The sequence below is a fragment of the Primulina eburnea genome, chromosome 14 (assembly GCF_022965805.1).
Source record: "Primulina eburnea isolate SZY01 chromosome 14, ASM2296580v1, whole genome shotgun sequence".
NCBI classification, from domain to species: Eukaryota; Viridiplantae; Streptophyta; class Magnoliopsida; order Lamiales; family Gesneriaceae; genus Primulina; species Primulina eburnea.
The window spans coordinates 28407574-28429115 of record NC_133114.1 but is presented as its reverse complement, the minus strand read 5'-3'; the positions used below and the strand labels follow the sequence as shown (position 1 = coordinate 28429115).

The 21542-nt window shown below is 35.6% G+C and overlaps 3 protein-coding genes across 6 annotated transcripts; all 3 read left to right on the top strand.

The window, feature by feature from the left end:
• Positions 1-965: 965 nt before the first annotated feature.
• LOC140813282 (PH, RCC1 and FYVE domains-containing protein 1-like) lies at positions 966-6404 on the top strand. The gene is made up of 9 exons (XM_073171780.1): positions 966-1382; positions 2004-2090; positions 2229-2318; positions 2424-2510; positions 2648-2752; positions 2859-4946; positions 5035-5181; positions 5311-5771; positions 5985-6404. The coding sequence occupies exons 1-9, from the start codon at positions 1335-1337 to the stop codon at positions 6154-6156; spliced, it is 3285 nt and encodes a 1094-aa protein (XP_073027881.1). The 5' UTR covers positions 966-1334; the 3' UTR covers positions 6157-6404.
• Positions 6405-8727: 2323 nt separating this feature from the next.
• Positions 8728-18209, top strand: LOC140812791 (uncharacterized). Of its 3 annotated transcripts, none has more exons than XM_073171150.1 (14): positions 8728-8877; positions 8963-9091; positions 9936-10115; positions 11003-11123; positions 11207-11246; positions 11616-11665; positions 11739-11794; positions 12946-13098; positions 13222-13439; positions 13903-15353; positions 15667-16614; positions 17002-17302; positions 17821-17886; positions 17990-18209. In XM_073171150.1, the coding sequence occupies exons 2-14, from the start codon at positions 9033-9035 to the stop codon at positions 18058-18060; spliced, it is 3714 nt and encodes a 1237-aa protein (XP_073027251.1). In that variant the 5' UTR covers positions 8728-8877; positions 8963-9032; the 3' UTR covers positions 18061-18209. The 3 variants fall into 3 exon arrangements, with proteins under 3 accessions (XP_073027251.1, XP_073027252.1, XP_073027253.1); XM_073171151.1 differs by having other exon boundaries at positions 8779-8798; XM_073171152.1 differs by having other exon boundaries at positions 8805-9091; positions 13906-15353.
• An 820-nt stretch (positions 18210-19029) lies between these two features.
• LOC140812667 (glycolipid transfer protein 1-like) lies at positions 19030-21310 on the top strand. Of its 2 annotated transcripts, none has more exons than XM_073171006.1 (7): positions 19030-19196; positions 19473-19602; positions 20026-20081; positions 20198-20328; positions 20453-20588; positions 20823-20954; positions 21056-21310. In XM_073171006.1, the coding sequence occupies exons 2-7, from the start codon at positions 19485-19487 to the stop codon at positions 21089-21091; spliced, it is 609 nt and encodes a 202-aa protein (XP_073027107.1). In that variant the 5' UTR covers positions 19030-19196; positions 19473-19484; the 3' UTR covers positions 21092-21310. The 2 variants fall into 2 exon arrangements, with proteins under 2 accessions (XP_073027107.1, XP_073027106.1); XM_073171005.1 differs by having other exon boundaries at positions 19469-19602.
• Positions 21311-21542: the final 232 nt, after the last annotated feature.

Sequence of the window (21542 nt, the reverse complement as noted above, 5' to 3'; positions counted from 1 at the left end):
ATTCTAGTTTTCTTGAATTTCACCCCACTTCACAGCTACGTTCTCTTTACATAAATTTTTTTTATTCACTATAATATTTTGGTTTAAAGTGCCACCAACTTTCATTTTCGAGATCTGCAAAATCGATCAGATTATAAAAAGCGCTATTTGACCTTCACCATTTATATGTCATCGGACGCTAAATTGAATCGGTCAGCCGAAAGTTATACGTGTGGACGCTAAATTGAATTGCTAATACATAAGAGCTAATAATTAGTTCAATACATGGCTAAATTACCTTATTTACCTATTCTTCCGCAACCCACATTTTATGTTATATTCATAATTTGTGAGTAGGGCTCTTGTCAGACAGTTTTACGAATCTTTATCTGTGAGACATATCAATTCTACTGATATTCACAATAAAAAGTAATACTCTTAATATAAAAAGTAATAATTTTCCATTGATGACCCAAATAAGAGATCTGTCTCACAAAATACGATCCGTGAGACCGTCTCACACAAATTTTTGTCATAATTTGTTGGTACCTATGTAATTTAACATGTTTAAAAAATCATCACACCAACAAAATTCTAATATAATAATTAATCGCTAATATAAGTGGGAGTATTACATCAATTGATACACTAGATTTTTTTCCCTGAACGAAACACGATCGACTTTGTTTATTTTCGTCATTATTTACATTTAATTAGTGCATTTTTTTGTTGTAAAAGTTTTTGTTCATAATTAATGCATATATTACACACACGCATATATTACACACACACACATATATATGTAATATTTTTTTATTTAATTTAATAAATAAATACAAAGAATAACAAATTTTCAAATATTATCTATTTTTAATTAATAGCGGATACATTTAGCGCGTGATGCATTTATAAGGTAGTTAAAACGACCAAATAAGCGCGCCAAATTCGGGCACAACACTCTTCAGCTGCCAACATTTTCCTAAACTCATGTCACCTCTTCTCTCTCCACCTCGTCCCCTTTCTTCTCCCATGATTCAAAACTGTCCTAACTAATCAACCCATTTCACATTTCAGGCAGAACATCATGAATTCCCTCAAATTCCTGTTTTCTTCTATGATCACCGGTTGATCCTTGGAGGGTTACTCGTAATTTCCCTGGATCTCTCCGCATTCTTCTAGATCGGGAGGAAACACGATAATCTTGAATATTTGTCGAGCATTTGCATGTTTTCGTTTCTGGGAAATTAATGATTGACCAGAGAAGATTGCATTGGGAACATCTATGGAGACTGTACGGATGCCTGTGACGTTAAGTAGGTTCATCTGTTGGATACCCAAGGTTTGTTTCAGATGGAATGGCAGATCCTGCTAGTTATGGCAACCCTGATCGTGATACCGAGCAGGTAACCATGGTTGGTTTTTTCTTCTTTATTTCCATAATCAAAATAAACCAGAGTATGTCGAGGAGGGAATCTGAGAGTGTTCCACATTCGGATAAAGTGATGATTTGATTTAAACACAATCATGGATAATAAGAATGCATGAGTACTTATTTAAGTTGTGTATTCTTGTTGATTCGCTAAAGATTTCTAAGATGCCATTGAGAAGAAATATCGGTTCGGGATCATTTATGTGAATATGAATGGATTAATCCGGCGAGTTGTTTAATACTCCTATCATAATATCATTTGTACGTGTTACTTGGTTATGATTTTTTTCATTATCAACATCCCTTAGTCTCAAAGAAGGTTGTTGCGTGCGATATGGGCTGCACAAACGTGACTACACACAATAAGCTCAACTAGCAACTATTTTGCTTCTGTTTTCCTTGTATGAAGATGATTAACTCAATTCATTTGAAGTCTATCGTATAGCCTTGTACACATTTACACATTTCACACAATCCGATGTGGAATAAAGCATTAGATTTTTCTGACTCTCGTGTTGCGCTCTCTGTTGTGCTGTATTTGAAATCAACATTTTATCTTTGACACCTGAATTTTGATTTTGTTATGTCTGTGAAGGCACTCATTGCTTTGAAGAAAGGAACACAGTTAATCAAGTACAGCAGAAAGGGGAAGCCTAAGTTTCGCACGTTTAGACTTTCTCCGGTGAGTATATATGGACATGGTCATCCTCCAAAACCTTGATGTAACTTTTCCTATTTTATACAATCATAAAAGCACAATTCATTTGGTTGTTTGAAGATTGGAATAAAATTCCATACTATGGATTGGTTGTAATTGTAGGACGAAACAACATTAATCTGGTATTCGCATAAAGAAGAAAGACATTTGAAGTTATCTTCCGTTTTACGGATCATACCTGGACAGAGAACCGTAAGCAAAAAAAATGTTCATGCAGTTTATGTATTGTCTGTACTAAACATTGGATATTTATGGAGATATAAACTGATCTGACTGTTTCAAAACTATGTTCTGCAGCCTGTTTTCAAAAGATATTTGCGCCCAGAGAAGGAGTACTTGTCATTCTCACTCATATACAATAACGGTGATAGATCTCTCGATCTTGTAAGTGGTCGCAATTTTTCTAGTTAAATGAAACCTCAATAGGGTGAATGATGTGATGTATTCTAGGCCTTCCAGTGTTCTCGAACAGGTAAAAACTAGTGTTCTGCTTATTTACTGTATCATTTTACACTTTGTAGATCTGCAAGGACAAAGTTGAATCTGAGCTCTGGCTCGGTGGCTTGAAGACCTTAATTTCAACTGGCCAAGCACGCAGTAAACGTACTAGAAGTGACATTTCTGATGTAAAAATTTTATTTCGTCCCTCGTCTTCATATACTGTTGTTTCTTTGTTACACCAACATTTTCCCATATTATATTACTTATTTTTTAATGTTTATGCATGTGCAGTTAACTGGTTTTGGTGATATCATTCAAGATAATCGTCCCTTTGGAGCGTCGCTTGAATACACTTCAAGTTTACCCCGTGGTAAATCCTTTGCAGATTTTAACAATAACTTGAACAACTCAAGCTCACATGTGGGGTCTGAGTGTGCAAACATGCAAATAAGAACAAGTGGTACAGATGGTTTTCGTATTAGTGTCTCGAGTACTCCTAGTTGTTCCAGTCAAGGTTCTGGACCAGATGATATAGAATCGCTTGGTGATGTTTATGTATGGGGAGAGATTTGGTCTGATGGAGGTGCCACGGATGGAACTGGGAATTCATTTCCAATAAAAAATGATGTCTTAATTCCTAAACCATTGGAATCAAATGTAGTTCTTGACGTTCACCAAATTGCTTGTGGCGTTCGCCATGTTGCTCTTGTTACAAGACAAGGCGAGGTGTTTACATGGGGTGAAGAATCTGGAGGAAGATTGGGTCATGGAATCGAAAAAGACTTTAGTCGCCCTAAACTTGTAGAATTTTTGGCTGTTACGAATATTGACTTTGTAGCCTGTGGAGAGTTTCACACATGTGCCTTATCAACATCTGGTGATTTATATACTTGGGGAGATGGTACCTACAATGCTGGACTTCTTGGCCATGGGAATGACGTCAGCCATTGGATACCTAAACGAGTTTCTGGGCCTTTAGAAGGCCTCCAAGTTCTATCAGTTGCATGTGGGACATGGCATTCAGCACTCGCGACTTCAACTGGAAAACTCTTTACATTTGGTGATGGGACATTTGGTGCTCTTGGCCACGGTGGTCGTGAAAGCATTACATACCCAAGGGAGGTCCAATCGTTAAATGGACTGAAAACTTTGGCTGTTTCTTGTGGTGTATGGCATACCGCTGCTATTGTAGAAGTTACGAATCAGTCAGGTGCAAGTGTTGTTTCCTCGAGAAAGCTTTTCACTTGGGGTGACGGTGATAAAAATCGACTTGGTCATGGAAACAAGGAGACATATCTTGTTCCGACCTGTGTATCTGCTCTTATAGATTATAACATCCATCAGTTAGCATGTGGGCATAACACAACTGTTGCCCTTACAACATCCGGTCATGTCTTTACTATGGGAAGCAATTCGTTCGGACAGTTGGGAAATCCCCAGTCTGATGGAAAATCACCGTGTTTAATACAAGATAGGCTCGTGGGAGAGTTTGTGGAACAAATATCATGTGGTGCACATCATGTAGCAGTTCTCACGTCGAGAAGTGAAGTATTCACTTGGGGAAAAGGAGCTAACGGAAGATTAGGCCATGGCAATGTTGATGATAGGAATACTCCAACGCTGGTTGAAGCCATTAAAGACCGACACGTGAGGAATATTGCTTGTGGATCAAATTATACTGCTAGTATTTGCATCCACAAATGGGTTTCTGGTGCGGACCAATCGTTTTGCACTGGGTGTAGGCAAGCATTTGGTTTTACTCGAAAACGACATAACTGTTACAACTGTGGATTAGTGCATTGCCATGCTTGTAGCTCAAAAAAAGCTTTGAAAGCAGCTCTTGCCCCAACTCCAGGGAAACCGCACCGAGTGTGTGATTCGTGCTACCTGAAACTTAAAAAGGCTGCAGAAGCTGGAATTGTTGGTACTTTTAGTCGTAGAGCCTCAGGGCCTCGACGGTCAGTAGATATGAGTAGTAGAGCAGATAGAGGAGAGGCAAGAACTTCAAGACTTCTTCTATCGCCGCCTACAGTTGAACCAATCAAGTATCTCGAGGTGAAGACCGGGACACAATCTGATAATTATTCCATCATTCGAGCATCTCAAGTTCCGTCACTTTTGCAGCTAAAAGATGTTGCTTTCCCAAGTTCACTCAGTGCTCTTCAATATGCTTTAAAGCCTGTCATCACATCAGCACCACAGATTCAACAACTACAGGTTCATACTCCATCCCAGTCCAACTCAAGACCAGCTTCCCCATACTCAAGAAGACCAAGTCCTCCACGATCTGCGGCTCCAGTGTTTTCAAGGGGTGTCATTGACAGCCTAAAGAAAACCAATGATCTTCTAACTCAAGAAATATCTAAACTTCATGGCCAAGTACGGATTTCCTCTGCTAAACACATTCAAGTGGAAGTTTAATCTGTTATTTTACTGTTTATGAACATCCATGTTCTTTTGAAATCAGGTCAAGAGTTTAAAGCAAAAAAGTGAAGCCCAAGAAACAGAAATTCAGAAGTTAAAGACAGCTTCTGAAGATGCTACTTCCCTAGCTTCTAACAGATCTTCTAATATTTTTAAAGCAGCACAAGCAGTCAAAACAATAACAACTCAAGTAATTCAAATTATGAATATCTTAATTTATCATATGGATCTTTTTTATCATCGTTATCATATGTATTTGAAAATGACGGAATTATACGTATTATAAAGTTTGAATCATTTTCTTGTTTCCCTTGTGCAGTTAAACGACATAACAGAGCAGTTACCTCCTGAGATAACCGAAAGCGAATCTTTTAAAGTCGTGCGTGCTCAAGTTAGATTTTTGTTGGACACGATTGGAAATGAGACATCTGAAGACAATCCAACTTCACCATCAGAAAGCTCAAACGAGGCACCAAATTATTCTGATAAGATGGCATTAGCCCATGAATCTAGTAACAAGGAAAATCATAGATCAGAAGATCGTGAAGGAGTTCAGGACCTGTCACAGAATCGTATTAGAACTCTACAAGAAACCGGCGAACCATCTGGTTCAAATGCTAGAGTAGGAAATGAACCGAGAACGGAGAGTGACTCAGGGACACCTCGAGCTGCTAGAACTGAAGGGAGGACAGAAGTTATTGAACAATTTGAACCAGGTGTCTATGTCAAGCTTGTTCAACTCTCAAACGGAACCAAAATATTCAGAGGGATACAATTTAGGTACAACTTTAATGCCTCTTGTATTATATGATCCTCGAGCATCGAATCTTGTTCTTTACATTTTCCTGTTATGTTCGTTTTCTAGTTGCTAGTCTCCATTTGCATTCATGTCGTATTTGTTCCGTGTGCTGAGTTCATCTGAATTTACACACAAGATAAGTTTCTGAAGAGAGAGCTTTTGAAGAACATTGATTTTTTAACACATTGCCACAGTAAGCGTAAATTTGACGAGCAACAAGCAGAAGAATGGTGGAAAGAAAACAAAGATAGACTGCAGAAAAAGTACAGTCCTGCAAAGACAAGAAACACGCCAGCAGAAGAAATCACGCCTCAGCCACCGGAGGAGGAAGCGAGCCACGAAAATAATGAGGCACCACAACCTTAATAGGAAAGTGTGGCGATCAACAAGTTCAAGAGCCCAAGTTTTTTTTTTTTTTTCCGAATTATAGTTAGCAACCACTTCAAATTTTTAGCTATTGGTTAGACTTGGAGACAGAACTCTTTATGATTCAAATAGGAAAGGATACCCTGATTCAAATTTTTTTTTGTTCCATGTTAAATTTGGTGCAGAACTTCAGTTTCTTGGTAGAACTATTAATTAATTCAATTAGATTGATGTGTTGAGAGACACAAATAAGTGCCAATGATTCTACTTTGTTGCATTGAGAGATATGTTGTTTTGACAATTGGGAAAAAAAAAGCACCTCAAATTCATTACAAATTTGAGGTGCCATTGGTTTTCAGAACTTAGACAGACCTACACAGACGGTTCTCTCTCATTTTCCGAAATCAAGAGAGCTTCCAAATTAAATTCCAGAGAATTGGTACTGATGTTTATAGTCTCTGAGAACCTTATATCGGGTGCGACATGAAAGCACGATATGGAAGATGCCTAGAAAATAATAAGATTTGCAACAAAAATTACAAGGAAAGATATGATTATGTTACTTTATATTGTGATGCCCCGAAACCGATGTGGGTCGATTGCGACGTCGTTCACAATCACATCATTTTTATACAACAAGTTTCGTAGTAATCAAATATCCAAAACCGATGTATTTCATAAAAACAGACAGTCGTCTTTACAATACGATTCAAAACAAAATTCGGAAGCGAATTAAACATTGCGTGTAACGAATTTAGGTTTATTTAGGTTTAAAAGTAACTTATTTGATGTTAGGAGAAGTTAGTGTTTCATAATCCATGCAAGTTGGCACAGAGGAAATATGCCGACATATGTGTAATGTTCATGTATAACAACTGGCGACTATAATGTGATTGTCGGTATTCATTCAAGGAATGATGCCAATTATTATTATCATTTCATTTTCATCTTATTTTCTCCCAAAATACATTTCTATCAACAATAATTATATTTTATTCAACCATATACATTTTATTCAAAAAATTTAAATATCTAACTCTGATTAAAATCCAAAAGACATCGTTTCATATATATATAAAACTACATCAGGATCGAACTTATAAACATACTTTTTCACGTCTCAAAATTGTTTCTTTGAAAACATTTTCCTCAAAAAAACAAACATCACACAAAATTTCTTTTTAATTCATCTCTTCCTTCAGAATTAAATACATAGATTTCGATTAGTTTTATTATTTACAATGAAATAATATATTAAACATTAAACTCATACAATACTTATTTATACATTAGTAATACAAATTAAAACGAATTTCAAATAAAATCATTATTGAGTGAACTCGAATTAATTTTTATTAACATGAAATACTACATAAACGTATAAGAAGAGAAGTTGAAGTCTATAACCTTACTTTTTCTAAATAACAAAAATACATTTGAATATATTTAAAATACATTATCGATGCACAAAGTCAGTCACAATATTTTGGTAGAGAGGCAAACATTACATTCCGTATAAATTCTGGGGTGGAAAACTAATAATGTCAAAACTTGAGGTCCCAATTGCTCAAAGAAAATTAGAGGGCCCCAAACAAAATATCACCCTTTAATACCATTATTAAGCAGCATAATTAGATTAGACCGTACAACTACCAAACTTAGAAAACAAATAATAATCAAAGAGTTACATAATTCCCAAAGTAAACTTTATTATTCTGATATTGTATCCTATCAAACATTTTTTTTAAATTATTTAATATCTAAGAAATAGTTTTATTTTCCATAAAATATAATATATCCTATTTTCCTAAATAATAATCTTGAAAAAAAATCCCAAAAAAAAAACCCCAAGATCCAACAAAAGTAATTTGAATCACATTATAATTTATAATTAATTATAAATGTGTTTAGGAATTGGTCAAATGCAAAGTTATTGGGGGTTGTTGCCTGTTGGGCCTACTACGCTCAACTTTTTAAAGAAAATTTATTATTTTATATTTTATACGACCTTGATACCTTGCGTATCAATATTCTTTTCACACTCTCATCTTTATTCTGTTTATGTTTTAATTTGTAATATTAAATAAAATATATTGAATCAATATTTATCTCATAATGTAAATGCAAGATGCTTTATATATGATTTGGATTTGAGCAAAAATATATTTGAAATCACGATATATTTCGATAAATTTGAAATTCATCGTAATACCTTAACAAATTAGATTTGAAACCAATTATGACGTAAATTTAAAAATATTTTTTCAACAAATTGGATTATATATAGAGAAATTAATACAATAATTTATTTTTTAAAAAATTATTTTATATTTGACAAAAATTGAATGAGACGATCTAACGGATCATATTTTGTGAGACTGATCTTTTATTTGGATCATCCGCGAAAAAGTATTACTTTTTATGTTAAGAATATTATTTTTATTGTGGAATATCGGTAAGATTGACATATTACATAAATAAAAATTCGTGAGACCGTTATATTTTGTCCGGACGAAATAACATTCGGTGTGGGATACAGTTGGGTGGATTCGTATGAGCTACCCGTTATTCCATTTCCGTAAAATAAATTTCCAAACGATTACTTAAATTTCTTTTGCAGTTTCGACCTTTTTCCCCGTCAGGTATCCAAAGTCCTTCACACACTCTCACACACACACGCAGAATGTAAATGCAATGCAAAGCTGCTTTACCAAAAATCATGTGTGATTTCTTCCTCTTTCTCTTCTTCACTTTCAATCTACTTTTCTGATGTGTTTCGCAGATTTGTGTGTTTTTTGGTTTGCAGGATTTACCTCTCTGTGAGATCTGAAGAATTATTTTGTGAATCCCCTTGAAGCTCATTTTATCGGCTCCAAATGAAGCCGAGTACTCAGCTTAGCTCCGCCGTTTTTCATCTCACACCGACTAGAACTCGGTATGCATTTTGTTAATAACTGTTTGTTATTTTTTTTATGTGAGTGGGATTTTATTTCGGTGTGTGAGTGTATTTTTGTAGTGATCTGGGGAATGATTGATGATGACGTTGATTTGTTACGCTATTAGATTTTGGCTGTTTAGAGGATTTGTTTTGTCTCTTAGTGTTTGGGAAGTTTGGATTGCGTAGCATTCATTGTGTGGAACTTTCGTTAGAGCGAGCTTCTTGGATATTGTATATAACTTAAATGTACATCTAATTTTCATTTGTTTTTCAGTTGTTCAAATTTCGGAAAACTCGATTTATCTTCTGTGATGACCTGTGTGTGTGTAATTAGGTGGCGTCGTAATTGAAGTTAACTATTGATTAACTGTGATTATAATTGCATGCGGATAATAAAAGACTCTATTTATAGTAGGAGAACTCTGATCGCTTGATTTTCTCGAGAAAACAAATTTTCTATGGGGTCTGAGTGATATGAGTTGGTTACAAAATTAATTTTAGTATTCGTGTTTAGTTCATTTTTTTGTTCATTTTTACTATGATAATTTTAGTTTGCTATTTCTTATGAAAGATAATTTATAGTTTTGGAAAATGTTCAAGTTACATCTAGTTTTATTAAAATGTTTTGGGATATGAAGAAGTTTCCGTTAGTTTTTGTTGTAATCAGAAAATTAACAATTTTTTTGGTCAATTCGTTTTTATTGTTTTAATAAACTCTTGTACTTCTAGTAAACTACTGTTTAAAACGTGAAGAAGGAAACTGCAGTTGAAGTTTGGTGACATTATTTAGGTTCATGTCTTGTTATTTGTATATCTTGAGTTTGATTGTTTTCATGAACAGGTGTGATTTGATCATCATATCAAATGACAAGAAAGAAAAAATTGCTTCGGGATTGCTGAATCCGTTTCTCTCCCATCTCAAGACTGCCCAAGATCAAATATCAAAGGGTGGCTATTCAATTTTGCTTGAGCCGGAAAATGGCAGTGATGCAGCATGGTTTACGAAAGCCACTCTGGAAAGGTTTGTTTAGGAGAATATTTGAAATAAGCTTTTGACTGCTATCTTTTAATTTTTGCCTGTTTGATGAAAGTAATTGCAGTGAAACTCTTCCTGTATTTATGAGATTTAATTTATAATACTGACTTGCTAATAACTTACATCTTTTTTTTTCACTTATGAAATACGGTGATAGTATTGACTTCTTAAGACGCTTCACAAGTCCCATATGGATTACTTCTCAATACAATTTCTTTCGAATTCATGAAAATCTCATGAACCGATTCTTGAATACCCGTTATTAAATCTGTTTTTGTGTGTTGATATTGATAGATGTTTTATGCTCTGTGCTAAATGATAATCAAAGAAATCTTCTTGAAGATTGAGACATTCCTTTACCTCATGGATAGAGATTGGACTTTGAATCTATTGAAACTTCAATGTAAAACACGAAGGTTAAACTTTAATTACTGCTGATGTTATCATGCGCATCTCTCAAATCTCCTGTAGAGTCTAATAGCGCTACATTAACCAGATAGATGTTAAAACCTGTTATGGGTAATAAGCATCCTAATAATCCTTACTACTATGAATTGGTGATAGCTTATAGCCACCTTATTCACAGGAAAGACAGAAATTTCTGTCGAAATAATGTTTACCTCTTTAAAATACCAATAACTATTTATCACATCTATATCCCGTTACAGTTCTCAGTGATCCATTTGGATTATGTGATGTTAGGTGATCAGTCCCTGGTGATAAGTGATCAATATTATTTATTTTTGTTGGTAGATCTTCTTAACATGAAGAATCCCGTTAAAGAATGAGAAACTATGTTGTAATCTAAGGGCTTGCTTCTATCTACTTTTTGCATCTTTTGTGAAATTCTTGATGTATGCTATTTCACACAGGTTTGTTCGTTTTGTGAGCACACCGGAAATCTTGGAACGTGTGCACATGTTAGAAACCGAGATCTTACAGATCGAGGAGGCAATCATCGCTCAGAGTTGCAATGATATGGGGCAAACCATTGTAAACTACTGATCAATGGGATGGTTTCTCTATATTCATCGGACACCAATTGATTTAATTCTTTTATTTATATATTTTGACAGGTGGAAGATCATAAAGAAAAACCTATGAGAGGATCTGAAGGTATCTTAGAAGACAATATTATATTTGATGTTATGTTTACTGAGATGGGGCGTTTTGTATCATTACGTGGTTTCTGATGAACAGGTCTTGACTATATATTTAGACTATAAGCTTATTCTCCTGTTAGTTTTTGATCTGTCATGCCTGTTCATTTTTGAATTACATGGCGCTGTAGAAGCTACAGTAATTAGAATTACCTTGTTGATTACAATAGTCCCTCCTTACCTGTGCTGATGACTGGTGTACAAATGTTTATCCTTTGGATGATGAATGCATGTATTTACAAGTGTTACTGCTTGATAAATGGATTTATAGCTAACAAATGGAGATACGTAACATTTACTCTATACACTGTAAAATAACATACAGGAAACAAATCTATACATGATAATGAGGAGAAAGCAATTGTTCTTTACAAGGTGACTCAGAACTCTACAAGCTGTTTCTTCGATCTCTCGATTACCTGCTTTCACACTTTTGCTTTCCTGACAGCCCGAGGCACCACTTCCTGAAGCCAATGGGTCATACTCCCAGGAGGGAAATTCTAAGTATGTATTTCAATGCATCAATTGATATTCCTTGCAATGCCAATGTTTCATAATACTTTTTGTTTGTGCATGACTGTTGGCTCATTTAATGGATTAAGCTTTAACAGGCTTGAGGTTGTGTCAATGTAACATGCAAATGACGGGTGAGGCTTACTATAATGCGCAAAGGATATATTACTTCCACTTAAAAGTTCTTGTACATGAATAAGTTTGTTAAATCATTCTTTAAAGTTTTGCATTATTTTCGATTCCTTCTTGACATTTGCAATGCTATGTTCACCTGTGCTCAAATTTTTAATTTTTCTTTCAAAACTTTTTCCTCTATCTGTATACTTTGACATTCATAATTTGTGTCTGCAATTTTTTATGTGCCAAAAAATGGTGGTCCATTACTCCATTATGAAACAGAGTGGAGGGAATCTGATTTTAGTGCCTTGGGTTTATAGTTGGAGCTTTTACTTCTTCAAAAGAAATATATGGTGTTTTATGGAGTTTTTATTAGCACTAGAACATGTTAAAATTTTGAAAAGGCATATCCGAAATATATTTTCTCTCTTGAATCTTCAGGCTCACACACCTAAATGGAGAAAAAGAAAAAAAAGAAAAGGAAGGGAAAGGATCTTCTTCCTAGTTTGATTGCATACACTTTTTGGTTTTGTTTTATTGGATTCATGCTCTGACTTTTGAGAATTTTATTAGGTTCTTGGTTCAAAAAGAAAATGTTTGATAGAAATTGCTCATATCTTCCCTATCAATTACAGTTCAGTTGACAATTCATCCTTTTTAGGGTCTCTCTGCAAAGTCATAAATGTCTACACTATTGTGAGTAGAGATATAGGAAAGAGTTTACTTCATATTATTTTTATGAAATGATCTACTTTACTGTAGTGATTTATTGCTCTCTTCCATTTTAGATGTTATCTGTCATATTTGGAAATATCACAAAAAAAGGAATTTCTCGGGGATTTTGGCTGGTAGAAATGTTCAATGAATTTGACTTGCACATACTATAAGTGTATGGCCTATGTGATTGCTCTGACTTTCTTCGATTGCTTGAACTTATTAAAGCTTGTAGATCATGTTTAGATGAGAAATGAGATGAATGAAAATGTGTCGAATATCCTGATTGACACCTTTTCCTATTGAATTAGAGTTCAGCTTTTGAAAATTCTTGAAACACGCAAAACATTGCTACAAAAAGAACAAGGTATGGCCTTTGCTCGTGCTGTGGCAGCTGGTTTTGATATTGATCATGTGGCACCACTTGTATCATTTGCTGAGAGCTTTGGGGCCATGCGATTACTGTAAGCTCCTTCTTCTACCCCCTCCTGATAAGTTACGTGAAAGACTAGGCATTGACCCATTGATACCCAGAGACTGCTATATTTTTGGAAATTTCCTTGAACTGGGCTATATTCATGTGACAGAGAAGCATGCTCAAGATTCATTAATCTGTGGAAGAGTAAACATGAAACTGGGCAATGGCTTGAACTTGAAGCATCAGAAGTGTTGCCCACTCGATCAGAGTTTTCTGCAGTAAATGCATCTGGTATTTTTTTGTCTGGCACAACTGACAAACATGATGAGTCAAACCATAAGCTGGCTACAGAGAGTAACGGGAAATCAGGCTCGACCAATAATGCTGGTAAAGATCAAGTCTTTCCGAGGTGTTACGAAAAATTTCGGGTGCAATGAACAAACTATTTGTTTTTGTTGGCTTAAATTTGATTTCTTTGTCGACTCATAATTTTTCATATTTATCAGCACTCTTAAGCATTCAGTGATTTTAGAAAGGAAGTTGATGGCAATCTTAAAATTGAAGAAAATTGATTTTGAACTTCAAAAATATCTTAGCAAGTATCTCTAATCATGTCGGAGCTAACACTCACCTAATTTTATCCCTTCCATACCGAAAGAAATACTTAATTAGTGGTTTCCTTAATGGAATTCAATTTTCAAACAGAGCCTTGGTGACTCGTGAGTCAACTTGAAAAGAGCAAGCATCATAGAGTTTTATCACGATCATGTTTTTTTCCTGCTTGTCTGTGCACAAACATGAATTCCATCCAGGATATCGTAGATATGTAATGTTTATTCCCTTGCTCCAGCAGATAACTCAGCTCCAAATGGTCAACAAGAATATTTTCAGGGACAATTTCCTCACCTAGTGTTTCCTTCGTGGCCTATGAATAATTCCCCTGGTGCCCAACCAGTATTTCCTGTATACCCTGTTCAAGGAATGCCATACTATCCGACTTACGCAGGCAGTGGCCCCTTTTTTCAGCCACCTCATTGGCCCATGGAGCATACCTCATCAAATTTTGGTCATCAATCAGGGCATAGAAATCAATCAAGTGATGGTAAGGATAATAATACTGGTTCAGAAATGTCAGATATCGAGAGAACTAGATCATTGGATGATATGGAAATGCATGCAGAATTTCCAGGCAGTCGTAAACCGCATAGAAAAAGTGGAGGATCTAATAAAAAACAATCTGGCATGGTTGTTATACGAAATATTAATTATATTACTTCGAAAGAGAAGAAATCTGGTGATGAATCAAACTCAGATTCAGATTCTGACACTGATGGAGAATATCAAAATTCCAATGGTGATGGTCTTGATGTGATCCATCAAAATGGTAACAGATCTTTGAGAAATGAAGGAAGCCATATGAATTCTTTGGATAATTTGAGTTTCAACAATGTAGTCTCTAATTTTGGAAAAGATGCTGATGATACACACTGGCAGGCTTTTCAGAATTGTTTACTCCGGGAAGGTGATGAGCATGCTAGTGCTGACAATAAGGGCATGTTAGCCATGGAAAATAATATGAAGAGACGAGCAAACACAATGGGTGCTGATCCACTGGCTCATGGTTCACAGGATCGAGGTGCAATGCAAGATGCTAGGATTAATGGCATCTACAAAATTGACGAGCGTACATTCCCTACGTCCAGGGGATCAGATGATTTTATTATTGGCAGTCGACAGAACCAACAAAAATTCAGAAATTCATTGGGTGCACTAGATGTGAATAGTTTTGAGGGTGCCACCAATCAGATGGATGGAGAATCCTCTCAGGGAATGACCGATGAATCTTTGATTGTACCATTTCGGACAATGTCAGTAGATCAAGTTGGAGGTAGGGATAGATCTGCTATTGATATTGGTTGTGAGATTCCATCAGCACATCAAAATTTGGATGTTAGGAATATAGTCAATTATGAACCTGATGGTTTAAGCTTAATGCCAGAACGTGGAACCGAGAAGAGGTCAATTGGATATGACCTTACCCTGGACTATGAAATGCAGGTCTGTGCTGAGAATTCTCGGGGAAAAGGGAAAAAAGAAGTTACAGACGCAAAGGGAGGATTATGGAAATTGGATAAGGATAAGAGACTGAAGGTCAACTCTGATCCGTTGAGTAAGCAAGGAACTGGAGGTCCTATAAGGAAAGGCAAATCATCAAAGATGAGTCCTTTAGAAGATGCCCGTGCCCGTGCTGAGAAGCTGAGATCCTATAAAGCTGATCTGCAGAAAATTAAAAAAGATAAGGTATGACATTATCTTATTTGCTTTACTATCTTAAATATTACATGCTCAACTAGACTAATCAATACATATGGAAGTGAATGACATGTTCTTATTGCTGATACAGTGGAGTGATACTAATCATGATTAGGATGTTGGGGCTACCTATGTGTTCCTCCATTTCTCAATATTTGAGGATAATATGTGTATGTTTGGGGACCATTTCTCAATACTTGAGGATAATATGTATATGTTTGGGGACCGTGTTTGATTTGTCGCTATGTTGTTTTACATTCTTGATAGACTTGTCCATATTCTAATGGTCAACTCTTTACAGGAGGCGGCTGAAATGAAGAGAATTGAAGCTTTAAAGCAGGAGAGGCAAAAGAGAATTGCGGCCAGGGGTGGTTCCACCACCACTTCCGCAAAACCATCCTCACTTTCACCTCAAATAAAACAATTACCGACAAAGCTTTCTCCAGCCACTAATAAAGGATCTAAGTTCAGTGATTCTGAGCCCGGGTCCTCATCACCCTTGCAAAGATCAAAGATTAGGACTTCAGTTGGAGCGAGCGCACCACTCAAAGCTACCAAATCCAGTATTCTAAGTGAGGGGAATCATGTGGCGGCTAATAGATTGGCTAGATCCTCATCATCATTATCTGAACCAAAAAGAGAGAGTCATGGTGTTACACCTGATTCTAAGGCCTCCATGGCGCGAATTAGAAGGTTATCGGAACCTAAAACAATCACCAACTCTCCTGTTATGTTGTTGAATAAGGCTCGAAGTGCTGAATCAGTATCAAAGAGGAAGTTGTCTGAGGGGCCTGAGAGGAGCAAAATATCTGCCATCATAAACCTAGATAGAAGTAAAGCTGCGATGCTGCCTGAATTGAAGATTAAGACATCAAAATCGCTTCTAAATTCAGGTGAGAATGGATCAAATGTAAAAGGAAAACAGAAGGTGAACGGAGTAAATCCTTCTGCAAATGCCGAATCGAATGCGAAACTCTCCAATAGATTACATCAGATTGATATTGATGACAATCCGATAGTTGAGAAGACTGTTGTCATGCTTGAGTATGAGAAACCTTCTGGTCCCACATTACATGCATCGGAAGGAATGTTGGAGACCGGAAATAAATATTATAATGATTGTGACAGAGGAGAGAAAAGTGACGTGATGTCCAACTTAGCTGATGCGCATACTCCGCCGCCACCAGTGAGTCGGGTTGATAACCATGTCTTACCTTCTCAACTCCAAAAGCAATCATATTCTAATGAGGTGTGATGTTAAATTGATAATTTCTTTCATGTTTACTGTAAGAATAGAGAATATGTGGCACACTTCTGCTTCCATTTAGGTTTGGGCATATTGAAATTCAGAGATGAAAGACAAGAATTCCACCTGTGAGCCAATGTTAGTGGGTGTTTAATGATGAACCCCTTTAGCTTGTTTTGACAGGATTGGTTCGTATGCTGCATTTATAATGTTCTGAGTCTGGGCGATAGTAGGATGGGGGTGTTGGCACAATTAGCGGCTTCTTTTATGGTCTCCAGTTGATACTCTTATTCCTTTGAATGCTGATTATGATATAAAATGATAATTTATTGTCCTAGTTTATAAACACATTTCTAGTAAGATCCTGATATAGCTTGCTGTGGTTACCAGGTTAAGACATCTTATTCGGACTATAACAAAGCACATGCGGCAAGCTCAAAATTGGGGACGAGAGTTGAAGGAACTGTCAGAACAAATGTACCTGATGTTAAAACTCTCCAAGTGGACAAAAATTCTGGGACGTCGGAGAAGACTCCTGTTAAGGAACCCAAGGGTTTCAAGAGACTTCTGAAATTTGGAAAGAAGAATCACTCTTCATTGTCAGCGGATCGAAGTGTTGATTCAGAATGTATTAGTGTTGATGGTGCTGAGCATGACGATAATGCAAGGAATTCTGCATCATCAAGTGAAGGTGATACCATTTCTATTCCTTAAAGAATCCACAGACACGCCCACTCACAAAATTACTTGTATACATTTATCATATGGTAAGAATGGTAGAAGTAATATACACTCATCCTTAAGCATTTATTCTGCCAACTTGTCTTTGCTAATTCTGTCATTACCATCCATGTGATGTAGCAAAAAGTAGACATAATTTAAATGTTTTTCCTTTACTGTTTAAGTCAAGATGGGCATTCATTGTACTTAATTCCGTGCATCTTAATTTCATTCATGCATATCAGACTTGTAATGGACAACGATAAACTGATATATATGTAAAACAGCTGCTTCTGGATGTTAATAAATACTAGATGAATAACTAATTATTTATCCTTGCTACATACATGGTACATGATTAGAAGGAACAGAAATATTTCTCAATCTTGAAGTATTTTATGGTCAAAGGGTAATCTGTGCATGGGCCATCTTGCTGACGTTATCTTTCTCCTCTTTTCCGGTACGTCCATTTTCGGGTGTTTCTTTCAGTTCTCACTTTGAAGAATCTCATCTTACAAGATGAAACCTCGACGGCTGGCAATGCTTCACAAAAATGTACGTTCTTTGTCATACACTATTAATGCCTTTGTTGCTCATCTTTTTTTTATTTTCCCTGGCTAAATTAAGTTGTTTGCTCGTGATCTCTGTTTTTCTACAGCTTCTCGCCATTTCTCTTTACTGTCACCTTTCTGGAGCAGCAAAACAAGTGAAAAGAAACCAGCATCATAGAGTTTTGAGTGTTTTCCGATGTTTTTGTGTGCCAAATCATGGTGAATTTTGCATTCAATTTAAGCTTCCTGTAACATACGTCTTACAGTACTTGCAGTATTTTACTCCGGAAACTGAATATACGTCATATTAATCGTTTACTCTTCTTTTCTGGGGTGCAATAATTTTGAAATAGTAAACAATGAGAATAATCTTTAAAAACCCAGATTTGAAAGGACGAACGCACTTCTCGGTTTTTACTATTTTTGAACAATTTGAAGCCTAGAACCCTGCGGCCATGGTTGATGAGAGGTATAATAACTTGTATGTCTTATGCTCTAATCTCTGTTGGTCTATCATCTCTTTCCATAAAATGAACTAATAAATCAAAGCATAATATTTCAATCACTATATATCCAACATGTGATCATGTTATACTGACCATATAACGCAGCACCCAATTTAATAGACAATTAGAAATGTGCCGTAACTATAATAGTTGGTACTTTGGCAGTTTGACTGAGTACTTGCTACACAAATTTATCTTTTTTTGGGGTTATATGGTAAAAGTTGAATTACCATTACTGAACCCATACCTAATAATTTCTTTTTAAGTTAATGTTGTCAATCCTATTATTTTCTTCAGATTTTATTTACATTTATTTCTATATTTCTCATTGATGTCTCCCATGACTGAAGCTAAACATATCCTAATCATTTAAAAAGTTACATACTTAATTATGTTATCTTTCATCATTTATGTCCCGATATTTTGATACTTTCCCATCATATGATCTCTTTTTTTTAAAAAAAAAAAGCAATTAATATTTATTACTCCATTATGTAATTGAAATTGGGCCAAACTTATGTTTTACTAAAAAAAAAAAAAAGTATACATTCTTCCTTTTTTGAGGAGATATACATTCTTCTAAATCTAAATAATGTCTGCCTTTAAAAAGAAATTTTAATTTATAAACAGTGAACATAAAATAAGGAAGAATACACGAAAAGGCCGCAACAGGAATTTGAAGCTCAGTTTAACGTGGCGACGACTATTTCATATTCCATGCACGTCTAATTTTTATTAATTATTAAATTGTCGAATTCTTTCTTTTTTGCACCCTCTGCATCCAATTCTGCGCGCATTTCAATCGCAGGTTTGCCATCACCTTTCGCTTGTTTATTTTCGTACGGACTCCTATTTTTACATGTCTCAATGTGATTTATAGTTAATTATCGGGATTTTTTCTGCATATGATGGATATATGATTTTTCTCATTTATAATATGTTCATTTTATGGATTTGTATTTTAAGATTCTCAGATTTAGATTATGGCAGTGTGCATCTGCCTTGTTTCACAATTTTCTTCAAACTGTCGGTTTGAAAGTATATTAGTTAAATGTTTGACGATGAATTTGTATGGCATAGGCAGAAAGGTTTTGCTATGGCGGAGAATGTTTTTAGTCCTTGTTTGGAAGGGATACAGCATGTGAAATGCGAACAAGGAGATATGCTTACCAAGCCATTCTTGGATTTGAGCAAACTCATATTGCCTATTCTAGGTAATTTGTCCATAACTTAACGTGACATTTCAGTAACTTGGATAAATTCAGACCAAGAATTTTGGTGGGGTCTTTTATTGTATACATATGTGAAATAATTTGAAAAATCTATATTATATCGGGGTGGCATATGGAGACACAATGTGTTTCCACGTATTCGATATAAGATCTATTTGATCTAATAGTGTTTTCTACATATGTATATATCATCCAACGTAGCATAAAACTGACCATGAGCCATGTCAATCCCCTGGTAGAGGTAGAATGACCCGTTAAGTGGGAGTTCAGTATTCATCAAGTTATGTGGTTAAAGAAGGCAGTGCTGCAATAATACTTACTTTGTGTGACATGCTTTCTTGTTTTTGTTTTGTTCTTTTTAATTTTGTCCTTGTTTCATTTTTATTCGATGCATCTCTGTTTTAGATAAATTTGGAGCAGCAATGATGGTGGTAAAATCCGATATCAGTGGCAATATAGCAGTAAGATTTCATCTATGATGGATATATTCTTGTAGATTAAGTTACTGTCATTTTTTTCTTACTGGAGAATTGTTGCTGGATGCTGAGGCTGATATTGTCTATTTATTAACTTTCAGAGGTTGGAATCTAAGTACAATTCAAATCCCTCACGATTCAAATACTTGTACAGCTTGGTGCAAGACGAGGTCGAGATAAAAACTGCTAAATCATCATCTAGTTGTACCAATGGACTTCTTTGGTTAACAAGGTAATACCTGGTAATGGCTAGTATCAGCTTTATTGCTCTGTCAACATTTAGGCTTAGGGAAAGCTGGTTGTGAATGCTTCGTTGTTACGATGTTTGTGAATCCAGATGATTTTTTATGCTGCAGGGCAATGGATTTCTTGGTTCAGCTGTTCCATAATCTTGTGGATCATCAAGATTGGTCAATGTCTCAAGTTTGTAATGATTCATACAGCAAGACATTGAAGAAATGGCATGGTTGGCTTGCTAGTTCAAGTTTTATGGTAATCAAATGGCTTTGATGATTTATTTATTTACATGAATCAGTTAATGGCTTATTGGACTCGGGCAGTGGAGTGATTAATTCAACAACAATTCGTTAAACCGGAATGACGACTACCACAAACATTCTTGTGAACCATGTCTATACTTCTATAAAGAGTATTATTTTTCGTATTATTATCTTTTCTTTGGCGGTTTTTAAAATAAATTTCTCATTTCTACGATGGAAAATAAAGGTGGCTATTAAGCTTGCACCAGATAGGAAGAAGTTCATGGAGGTGTTGGGCGACGAAGGTGATATCCAAGGTGATATGCTGAAGTTCTGCACAAATTTCTCACCAATTCTTGCTCAGATTCACAAGTTTCTGGTACGATGCAAACTCTGATCGATTTTAATATAATTTCAAAATTCGTTTTAAGCTGGGAACTGTTTCTCTATCCAAATTGTTGCAATCTTTTCTGGATGCAGGCAAGCGTTGGATTGGACACTATGAAAGCTTCATGATGTAATTGGTTTGTCTTTTTTTCATTTTCAAGAAGCTTTAGCTGATATACGTTTTCATGTTCATCCCTTGTTTCTGTATCAAATCCATCCGCGCGACAGCTTGTCTTTCTTCCATTTTCCTGCAAATCTCACAGTATTTTTTTGTAAGAGATTCTTGTCACCATTCTCTCATGTTATCATCAAACATATATAGTATGACTGCTCTCCTCAAAATGGTGATTTGAACTAGAGATTCTCTCCAAACACAGCTATGTTTTAAAGAGGTATATTATATCAAAATTTTGAAGTGAATGGATACTGACCAATCAAGAAGTATGAGTGCCTACAACATGCACAAGGACATGCTTGGATGCATATACGCTCGCCTGTGCCGTTATTTCAATGTTTAAGCATGAGCATGTAAATACAAAATTTACCCGTCAAAAACTACAGGCCTAATTTCTTCTGACAG